Genomic DNA, 11847 nt, shown 5'->3' with positions numbered 1-11847 from the left:
AAAAAATAAAAAGTATGAAAAAGAAAGCAAAAAAGGGGCCTTGGTCAGTAGAGATTAAAAATAAAAAGCACACACACTTATACACCTAAAATAAAATTATGAGAGGAAAAAAGATTAATAGAAAATAATTTTTAAAAAATATTTTTTAAAAGGCACAAAAAAAGTTCTTTGATTTGTGTGGGTGGGGGAGGGTGTTGGGAAGATCCTGTATGTCTCTTGTGTCTGTAACCAGTCTCTTGGTGGAGTCTCTGGTCTGCTTGTGGTGTTTGATTTTCCTGTGGCTTGGTTGGTTTCTTAAGTCAGTTTGTTTGAACAGGCAGAAAAATGCTCTGCTTGACCCAGGATTTTCTAATCCTCCTCCAAGGCTAGTTCAATGGGAAGGAGATCTGCTTTGAGTATCACAAAAGAGGGAGATGGCTGTTTCCTCTAGTTTGGAGATGCTGTGATGAGGCTAGGTTCTGGGTAGAGTTGAGGCCTTTCAGCAAACAGCAGCTTTTCCCTGAGGGGTTAGCTTCTGAGACACACACAGAGCCCAGCCTGCAGCCTTTCTCAGGGTTTATGTTTACTGAATTTCAATTGATTGTCTAGGCTGCTGAAGGGAGGGGCAGCCTCTGGCTCTGTTTACCCAATGAAGAAAGTCACTCCTCCGGGGGTGGAGTTTTCTCTGCCTGGGATGGGTGACTTTCCCCTGGGTGAAGCTGAGCCTGGCAGGCCAGGTCAGGTTCCTGTGACCTGCTAAATGACTCTTTTGTTTTCTTCCAAGGCCTGAGTTGGAGCTAGCTGTTCAGCCGGGCCTTTGTCAGTATCAAAGTTCGAACTCTCCGGTGGAGGGGGAAGAAGGCGTGGCCTTCCCTCCTCTGCTCCCTGAGAAAGATGGAGGATGTCAGGTTTCTACTCATGCTAGAGTGTTGGTTCCTGGGTGGTCCCTGGTCTGCGATCCACAGGATGAAGATAACTGCTCCTTGTCAGTTCTTGCTGTTGTTGAGTAGAATCTGCTTGCCTGCTTCATCTGGCACATTTATGCTGGACTCTGTGTTGTAGGTATGGTAGCTATGGCTGCCACTGCACCAGCGGCTACCAGCAAGTGCTCAGATCTGTCTCCTTGCCTGGATTTTCTCTCTGGCCAAACTCTGTACTGTAATGGCACACTTGGTGTGATTCTTTGGCCTAGGACTGTTCACTGGAACACTAAAACTGCTTCCTATGTGAGAGCTTATTTAGCCTCCAGCTTCTCCTTCGCCATCTTCCTGGAAAATCTTGATTTTTCTTTCCTTAATTCATCACTGCATTCATACCTTCCTTGCTTTTAGGGTTTCAGCTGATAGGCTTCATGTAAAGTAGGTGTTGTTACTTTTTTTTTTTTACCTAATCCTGATGCTTCTCTTTTACAGATCTTGATGTTCTTTATTTGTTCTGATGCCTCAACACTGTACAATGTAACCTGGGATAATTTTGTTCAAGTCAGGTAAATTTTGGTGTCTATATACCCCTATACTTGGATCCACATATTGGAAGGAATTGGCAGTTATTTCACTGAGTAAGGGTATAGGGCTTTATTCATTCTCAGCATATTCTTCTACATGATGATATAGAGCTTTGCTCTGTTGATCAGGTTTCAGAGATCTTACAGTGACAGCTGTGATTTCTATTTCTTTTACTTTAATTCTCTCTTTGAGTGTAATCAACATTTTTCTTCATCTTCCATGACTATAGAAGTGGTAAAGGGAAAGAAAATAGAGCCTATAAAATTGGTTATAAACACCTGTAGAAACCTCAAGTTAGATCCTTATATACCATCCAGCAACAGAATCAACCCCAAATGGATCAAAGACCTCAAAGTAAAAGCAGACATCTTGAAAACATTACAGGAATGAATAGGAGAAACTCTAGGCACTGGCCTAAATTTTTTTAATAAAGACCCAGAAAAACAACTAATCAAAAAAAGTTGGGAAAATTGGATCGCATAAAACTGCAGAGCTTTTGCATGGTAAAGGACATAGTTAGCAAGATCAATAGAGAGCCCACTGATTGGAAAAAGATCTTTACTAGCCCTACAACAGACAAGGGTCTCATATCTACTTGTACTTAGAACTCAAAAAGTTAAATCCCTCTAAACAAATCCTCAAAGAAATAAATGCCCTATTAATAAGTGAACTAAAGATTAAAGAGAGACTTCTCTGAAGAGGAAATAAAAATGACCAATAGACATATGAAGAAATGCTCAACTACTCTAGCCATAAAAGAAATGCAAATCAAGACAACGTTGAGATCCCATCTCACCCTAGTTAGAATGGCTATAATCAAGATCTCTAATAACAACAGCTGCTGGAGGGGATGTGGGCAAAAGGGAACATTACTGCATTGTTGGTGGGAGTGTAAACGTGTTCAACCACTCTGGAAAGTAGTATGGAGGTTCCTCAAAAGACTCCACATAGAGCTTCCCTGTGACCAAGCAATCCCACTTCTGGGCATCTATCCAAATGATCACTAACAAGGCCACACTGAAGCTACCACCACAACTATGTTTATTGCAGCATTATTTACCATAGCTAAGATATGGAGCCAACCTAGATACCCTTCAATAAGTGAAGTAAGCCAGACCCAAAGAAATATAGGTCCCATGGTTTCCTTTATTTGCAATAATTAGTATACATCTAGGATAATCTTATCAGATTAGCAGAATAGCTCAATATTTTTGTACATATGACCATATATGATGATGCTAAGCAAAATGAACTCCAAGACATGGACACAGGAGATTTTTCTTTGTTGTTGTGATTTTTTGTTTCTTTTGTATGTTCTTCCTCTATGGTATATCCCCTACTGTTACTGTATTTGATTTTGGTACTCTGGTATGATATATACATTTATCTTAATTAGGGAAGGGAAGGAGAACAACAGAATGGTGAGACAAAGGACAAGGGGGGAACCAATGCAACAGCGATATATACAAGACAATATGTTGGAAATGATCTGTACAACTTGCTGGGGGGGATGAGGTGGAAGGAAAGTGGGAGAAAAGTGAGGGAAGAGGTAACAAGTTTGACAAGAAAGGTACTTATTACCTCACATCACCTTGACAAAAATATTTTTTAAAAAGAAAAGAGAGCCTATGTGATAGAAGAGAGGAAAAAGGTTCATGCAATGAAGGGATGGGAAATATATACTGGTGAGGGAAGACCAAATCTTTACACATTTTAATGGTGTCCTGGCATTGCCCTTAAGGAATGACCTAATAGGGGAAATATTGATTTATCTCAGTTTTCAATCCATCGTGAACAGAGAAACTCACCTCATTTTGGTCAGGATGTAGAAACAGACAAAGCCCATGTAGTGGTTTTTCTCCTCTTTTCCCTTTGGTCTCAAAGTACCTCCAGCCTATGGGCTTTCACCCATATCCAGACTAAAGGTTTTTTTTCCTTCTTTTCTCATGCATATTTCTAGTTTTTAATTTTATTTTTGTTATTTATAAGCAGTATTACAAAAGATGTACATTAAAAATGTTAATTTATAAATACAATGTATCTTGACCCATGTTACCCTTTTCATCTTTCTACCCCGTTCCTTTCTATCCAACCCTTTTTTTTCTATACATATTTCCATGTATAAAATATTTTCAGTTAATAAATATGAATTTATGATCCTATAAATCTGCAAGGTATATGGAAGACCCTTTTCTGATTACTCTGGTAAATACTGATGTAATATGGGTCAGTATGTATCTGAACCTCTTAACATATTGTCAAATATATTCTGTCAATTCCCAAATTCTCGTATCTTTCTTTTTCTTTTTTGTATGTTTTTTAATTGTAAAAATGCTGTACAGAGGGGTTACAATTACATGAGCAAGGTAATGAGTACATTTCCTATTGAGTATTGTTGCCTTGTAGAGCACATTTGCAGCAAAGACGGCGCTGAGAGCAAGTTGAGTGGGCAGAGCCCAATTTACTGTAGGGCACATGGGCAGCAAAGATGGTACTGAGAGGGAGTAGAGTGGGCAGAGTCCAATTTGTTTTATGTTCAGTGCATAACCAGCCCGTGGTAGCTTAGGTGCATGATAGGGTGTGACCTTGACAGTGATTGGCTCTTCTTCCTCCCCTGCCATGCCACCCACTCTTTTTTGCTTTAAAAGGGCTGCTCTTTGTTAAAAATGAGTTTCTTCCTGCTTGAGTTGGCTCCCCGCTGTGTTTGATTGTCTCCCAGGCTGAGGGAGGCTGGGGAACAGGCGAGCAGCTGCAATTACCTTTCCTCAGACCCTGTCCATCTTTCATGGGATGGATGAAGACTCAACATCTGGTGCCCAACATGGGGCATGAAAGGAAAAGATACCAGCCAAAGCTAAGTGGTCTCTCAGGGTAAGTGAAACCCTTAGTATGGGTAATGCTATCACACAGAAGAAGGAGAAGGAGGCAATATTAGGCCTAGAAGGAGTACAGGAGGACTTGGGAAGTGAGAAGGAAAAGGAACGGGTCAAATTCCACCGACAATGCATTGAAACATGCACAGTAGAAGTCAAAACGAAGGTGAAAGTTACTCGCTCTGACTCAGGTGATCCTGATGGTCCTAGGCTCCCTCCCTATTCCCCCGAATGGAGGGGAGGTACAGCACCCTACAAGACCTGCGAGAGGGACTTGCAAGACCCAGACCCCTACCAACCTTCCATGGAGGGGCCGAGGGCTGGGGAAGTAACCTACTCGGAGACCTACCCTGGAAGGGAAGGGCCACCAGAGAGCCCAGACCCTAGGCCACAGGATTCGCTTCCCCAAGTGAATCATTCAATCTGGCACCAGGGGCTAACAGGCCCTTGGAATGGTATCCATGGGAAGCTAAGGATCTTAAAGAGCTCCGCAAGGCGGTGGCAAAGGATGGCCTGAACTCTCCTTGGGCCCAGACCCTATTACAGGACATTGCTTATCACCTGAGTGTTCCTAAGAACTGGCTGGATGTGGCCAAAGCCATCCTTACTAGTTCTCAGTTTATTAAATGGTGTGCTTTCCTTAAGGAGGAATGCAGAGTGTGAGCAGAGAATAACCGACAGGCTCAACCCGCAATACCTATTACTTATGCCATGTTAATAGGGACAGGGTAAGGTTACTCCACTGGTGTCCAACATGCAGCAATACCTGGATGGTACCATGACCAGTTGAGGCAGGCAGGACTTACCACGTGGTATAAACTGGATGATGGGCCTACTGAGTCCCCCATAGCAGGAGTGAGACAAAAACCGGGTGAGCCTCTACCTGATTTTATAGACCGAGTGCAACAGAGTGTTCACAGCAAGCTGCCAGCAGGGGACCTCTGAGATCAGTTTGTAAAGCTGCTGGTCTGGGAAGGGATGAATGCAGACCACCGCATGGCCTGCATGGGATTGAGAGAGAGTTCCCTGAGCAGATGAGTGGTGGCCTTGCAGGATGTGGGAATGCAACAGCACCAGTCCCAATCATTAGCTTTACCTTTACAAGCTCAGACATCTGCAATGACTAAGGCTATTACCCAGGCACTGGCAGCCCAGGGTCAAGGAACCTCAAGACCATCAGGGAGAGGGACTTGTTTTAAATGCGTGCAGGAGGGGCACTTTAAGAGGGACTGTTTACAACAATCCCCCACCAACCGGCCTGGGGGAGGGCAAATTGCCCCCTATACCCTGCCCCAGGTGCAGGAAGGGATACCATTGGAAAAAGGATTTTTTTAACTTTCATAATTACAGAGAAGAACATAGGGGACCTACTTGGGTGCACCCCCAATCCTAAAGACCACTGCCCCCCCCAATACCTCCCATTAGGTGGAAGCCCAGAAGCCCAATCTGAGTGGAGCAGTGGCCATTAACCAAACTTAAACTTGTAGCCCTCTACCTTCTGGTGGAGGAACAGATAAACCTTGGGCATATAAGCCCTTCTATAAATCCTTGGAACACACCTGTATTTGTTATTCAAAAAGCCTCCTGGGCTTGGCATATGCTCCAAGACCTACCTAAGGTAAATGAAAGGATGGAGCTAGTAGGAACGCCCCTAAGAGGCATGCCCTGGACTCCTGCTATACCTTCAGAATATTTGCTTTTGTTTTTCTTGTGTCCTTGAAGCTCTTTGTATAATTTGTATATCAACACCATATACTGAACATGTCCTCTCCAATTCTGTAAAAGTTTTCAATGCATTCTGTTGACTGGTTCCTTAGCTGAATAGATTTTTATTTTGAGGTAGTCATATATTTCTATTCTATACTTCCTGTACTTCTGAGGTTTTCATAAAAGTAATTACTTCACAACTTCAGTAGGATGGAGCAATTCCTTTATGTTTGCTTAAGGTAGTTTCATAATTTCATGTCTTAAATGGGAGCATTTCATCCACTCTGGTTTGTTCTTGGTAGGATGCTAGCTTCATTGTTCAGTAGATATCTAATTTCCATACTTCATTTCCTGAAAAAAAGAAAAACATAGCGTCTTGTACATCTCATTGTTGCAATGGGTCCACCTGTATCTCTATTTAAACAATTTGTTTTTTCCCTTCCCCTCCACGAATTATATCAACATCAAATACAGTGAAAACAGGAGTTATACCGTGGGGGAGGGACATACAAAGCAACAAAAAAAATCACATTATAAATATGTTAGAAACAATAGCAAGAAAGAAAACATCATTTGTGTCCTTATCTTGGGGTTCATTTTGCCTAACATCATCTTATTTGACCTTTCCTGCTTGTCTCAGACATACACTAGCTATTGCAAATAAGGGAAACTATGTTTCTCTGGGCCTGGGTTACTTCACTTAATATAATTTTTTCCAAGTCTTTCCATTTCCTAGCAAATGGGGCAATGCCATTCTTTCTGATGGAGGCATAGAATTCCACTGTGTTTATATACCCCATTTTCTTCATCCATTTATCTGGGTTGGTCCATATCTTAGCTATGGTAAATAATGTTGCAATAAACATAGTTGTGCTGTAGCTTTAGTATGGTCTTGTTTGTGATCATTCAGGTAAATGCTCAAAAGTGGGATTGCTGGGTCATAGGGGAGCTCTATGTGGAAACGCTATGTCAAAAGACAAACTACAACTTTGGCTGGGGTGGGGAGTGTAGTCATTGAGATGGGAGGGCATGGAGGGATGGTAGGGAAAAACAAAGGAGGAGCCAACAATGCTTGATAAGAAATGTACTCATTACCTTGCTCATGTAATTGTAATCGCTCTGTACAGCATTTTCACAATAAAAAACATTAAAAATAAATAAAGTAATAATACCACAAAAAGAAAGAAAAAAGAAATAGAAAAAAAGAAAAACAAACTGTCCTTTCTCCAGTTTTTTCTTACCTTGTCAAAAATAATTATTATGTGAATACTATACAGTTTTGTTCCAACTTTGTACAGTATTGTGAAGTCATAGTTCAATGCTGTTGATTTGGTTGCAATATATGTTGACTAGTATAAAATAGAAACTTGTCTTTTTTTGTCAGTCATGGACCTTGAACTCTGGGCCTGGGCATTCTCTCTGAGCTCTTAAGCTCAAGGCCAGTGCTGTACCACTTGAGCTACAGTGCCACTTCTGGTTTTCTGGTAGCTAATTGGAGATAAGTCTCATGGACTTTCCTTCCAGGGCTGGCTTTGAACATTGGTCCTCAGATCTCAGCCTCTTGAGTAGCTAGGATTATTGGTATAAGCCACTAGCACTTGGCTAGAGCTGGTTTTGATATGGATTTAGGTTTGTGAAAGACAGAAAGATTTCCACCTAAGGACATGTTCTGAGAAAACCTTAAATAGAAAAGCTCTCAGTGCATCATGACAATGTCTTCATCCATGTTTCCATATTTAGTACAAATTACCTGTGTGAAAGTCAAAGTTCAGAATACAAATGTGCAACTCAAACTTAGCATCAACATGGAGTTACTAATGTGTCATTGCTGGTTTCAGCAGCACCATTGCTTCCCCAGATGCATATGTGGAGACTTCTGCATATGGAATAGTTATTGAAACCTTCCTGGATCACCTGGCAATGTTCTGCGACTGTTATGAATACTGGGTATGTGAAGCAACCCCGGGGGTGTGATACACTACTAACTTTGGTTGACTGACATCTTAATGGCCTGGACTTTTTCTGGTCATTTCACATGCACCTGACGTGGCATCTTCCAATACCATCAAGTTACATCATCCCACATGGCTTTTGTGCAAAAACTTTCTTACACAGATGTGTCCTAGAGAATTTCATCCCTGGGGCTTCACAATCTGTGGTTTTAGATCAAATCATAGCACCTGGGGTGGAGAAGAGGGTCTGCAAATGTGTTTTCCAGCCTGTGCTTTTCTCCTGGATGCTAGGCCGCAGATGTAGAGCCCCAGGGCTGAGAGTTTTACACATTTCTCCTGGGCACTAGAGGTGGGTGTTATGAAAGTATGTGGGTTAGGGTGTCCATCACTTTCTATAAAGAACCATCTGCACATATACACACCAATTCAAGAAACTTATACATACTCCTCACACTGTGGGCTTCGCTTCCAGCCAGAATTTCAGCTTGTTGCAGTAATGTTTCCTTTGACTTTTCTAATCCTTTTCCAACTTACCCCTTTTGTCAGTTTCTTGGTTGGCACAAGCTGCTTTTCTAGAATGAAAAAGAGAGCACATAAGGATGGAGACTTGATGATTGCTGGGTTTTTCCCTCTCTACACTTTGGGAGGAGAGCACAGCATCAGTGATACTTCTAAGCAAGAAGAGAATATGAGGTAAGTAACTCATCATTTGATTTCCATTCACTGTTTTGTTCTCAGAGTGGGCAGTGGCTGAGGAAACACATCACTGTTCTCTGTCTCTTTTACCCTTTCTTCCACAGCAATAGAAACATCTGTTTTCTTCTCCTTCTTGTCATCTTTAGGTAGGTGTACAAAGAATTTTTATTTAACAAAGCAGTTCATAATACAATAGATCTTGATCAATGTCACCCCTTTGAACACTCTCACACACCCTCCCCTACCTACTGCTTCCCTACCTACCTCTTCCCTCACTCTTCTTAATTTTGTAAGATATACATCACAGTCTTGACCAAATTGTTCCCTCTTCTCTTCATTTTTTCACCTCTTTTCTCTTATCCCACTATTTTGGAGTACCCACGTTCTGGTGTTTTCTTTTGCTAAACTTGGACTTAGCCTCTCTAAGGAATTACATGACTTGAGCTCTTCCTTGAATATTCATTTGTAGACACTCCTCTACTTTTGAGAGATTTTTCTGTTGCTAATAGGAGAGAACTGGTTTCCTTCCATGTAGCTTTTCCTGTGACCTCTCTACTTTTCTTAGCATCCTTCTATCTCTTCCATCCCAGCTGTCTTTGCAGCTGATGAAATGATGTTATTACTAACAACCTGAATCAGTCTCATGAGTTCTGTATTTTGAAGCTGCAGACACCTTTCCTACCCCATAAGCCAGTGGTCTGAGGAGTTTGTTTAGTAAGTATGAAGTGACATATATTTTGTTGACTTTAAAAAATATCTTACTGCCGGATGCTGGTGGCTCATGCCTGTAATCCTAGCTACTCAGTGGGCTGAGATCTGAGGATCGTGGTTCACAGCCAGCCCAGACAGGAAAGTACATGAGACTCTTATCTCCAACCAGAAGTGGTGCTGTGTCTCAAGCAGTAGAGCACTAGCCTTGAGCTGAAGAGCTGAGAGACAATGCCCAGGCCCAGAGTTCAAGTCCTATGACTGAAAAAAATATCTTACTGTAGGGATTAAGTCAGTATTTCAGAGTAAGCTCTATTTTATTATATGTCTGGTTTATTGCACGGCCCAGAGCTGACAGGGATATCTGCCCTAGATTTGTTCTTCCTTATTGGTGCCTATACACTTCCTGAGGTTCTGGTCTGCTAACCTGCTAAGTAGGAATTTCAAGGAATTATAGCATCTGATGTGATTCCTATTGCAAGAGAAATGTCATCACCAGAGGAGTTGCCATATAACAATTTACGAATATAATATTTCTTTATCAATATGATCATTTTCATCATCTCACTCATTCCTACACCCTTTCCCTCAGTCTTCTTTTGTAAGACATACATTAAATTCTAGACCTCTATGAATTTCGTTCACCTGTTTTCAAGTACTGGCATGACAAGGGTAGCTTGCCACACATGGGGGCAGTGATGTTGGGACAAGCAATTACTGTCTTCCCCATTATTGAAGAGATCTGAACCATTGAAGGATCCAAACTCTGCTTTTTCCTTTCACTCCTAGATACTTGTTTTTATTTTATTTTATTTTATTTTACTTTATTGTAAAGATGCTGTACAGAGGGGTTACAGTTACATGAGTAAGGCAATAAGTACATTTCTTGCCGAGTATTGTTACCCCCTCCCTTGTTGTTTTCCATTATCCCTTTTCTCTCCCACCTCCCTCACTCCTCTTCCCAATCCCCCTGTCCCAAGTTGTAAAGTTCATTTCCAATATATTGTCTTTTGGGTATCATTGTTGCAATGGGACATCCTGTGTCCTTGTTTCAGTGTTTTCTTGTTCCCTTTCCCCTCCCTAAGTTAGACAAATGTATTTAGAAGATACAGGGTACCAAAATCAAGTACAGTGACAACAGGTGATATACCATAGGGGGAAAATATACAAGGAAACAAAAAAAATCACATAATACATTAAAAACAATAACAACAAAGAAAGACCTCTTATGTCCATATCTTTCATTTCACCTAGCATCACCTTATATTTGTACATAGCTTTTGAGCTTTTTTGCTCATCTGATAAAATTATTTTAGACGTACACTATTATTGCAAATGATGGAAACCATGGGACCTATATTTCTTTGGGTCTGGCTTACTTCACTTTCTATGATTTTTTCCAAGTCTTTCCATTTCCTAAAAATGGGGTTGTGTCATTTTTTCTGATGGAAGCATAGAATTCCATTCTGTATATATACCACATTTTCTTGATCCATTCATCTACTGAAGGGCATCTGGGTTGGTTCCATGTCTTACTTATTTTTTTTTCTTTTGTCGGTCATGGGGGCTGAACTCTGGGCCTGGGCACTGTCCTCAGCTCTTCAGCTCAAGGCTAGTGCTCTAGCATTTAAACCACAGCATCACTTCCAGCTTTTTCTGCTTATATGGTGTTGAGGAATCAAACCCAGGACTTCATGCATGCAAGGCAACCACTCTACCACTGGGGCATCATCCCAGCCCACTTGTTCTTAAACTCCAGTTTTTCTACTTTTACTTGATTTTCCTTTCCCTGACATCCCTAATTATATTTAATGATTTTATTAGTGCTCTTTTATAGACACATAATATCTGTATATTTCTTAGCTCCTTGAAAATATAAAGAGTTGTTGTTGGTAATCAGGAAGTAAAATGTATGGATGGTATTGGTTAAAGATATTAATATGTCCTCTAGAATGTCTTTGTCATAAATAGACTATTGCTTTAGGTGTCAGAGGGTAAAAATTTGACTCAACTCTATACCCACAGACAACATGGTAATGTTTTTCAGTTGTCATTCCAAACTAGTGCAAGCTAGGTTTTTTTCCAAGTTTTTTTAGGTATCACAGAACAAGATTTATTGTTTGTTTGTTTGTTTGTTTATACCAGCTCTGGGCCTTGAACTCAGAGCTTGGGCACTACTGCTCAGCCTTTCAGCTCAAGGCTGGTGCTCTACCACTTGGGACACAGCTTCATGTCCAGCTTTTTTTTATTGTGAAAATGCCATACAGAGGGGTTACAATTACATGTGCAAGGTAATGAGTCCATTTCTTTTTTGTTTATTGTGAAAATACTGTATAGAGGGGTTACAATTACATGGGCAAGATAATGAGTACATTTCTTATCAAGCATTGTTGCCTCCTCCTTTGTTTCCCCTTCCCATCCCTTCCC

The 11847-nt window shown here is 41.0% G+C and overlaps 1 protein-coding gene across 1 annotated transcript in view; it reads left to right on the top strand.

Moving 5' to 3' along the window:
• Nucleotides 1-4305: 4305 nt before the first annotated feature.
• The window catches only part of LOC105998739 (vomeronasal type-2 receptor 116-like), a 45586-nt gene continuing 38044 nt past the window's right edge, over nt 4306-11847 (top strand). The window contains exons 1-2 of the mRNA XM_013033530.1: nt 4306-4355; nt 7903-8011. Coding sequence (XP_012888984.1) covers nt 4306-4355; nt 7903-8011 — 159 coding nt within the window. The remainder of the gene's footprint in view (nt 4356-7902; nt 8012-11847) is intronic.

This window comes from Dipodomys ordii, unplaced genomic scaffold (genome assembly GCF_000151885.1).
Source record: "Dipodomys ordii isolate 6190 unplaced genomic scaffold, Dord_2.0 Scaffold171, whole genome shotgun sequence".
NCBI classification, from domain to species: domain Eukaryota; kingdom Metazoa; phylum Chordata; class Mammalia; order Rodentia; family Heteromyidae; genus Dipodomys; species Dipodomys ordii.
The sequence above is the reverse complement of the archived record's forward strand: the minus strand, read 5'-3'. Positions and strand labels throughout refer to the sequence as shown.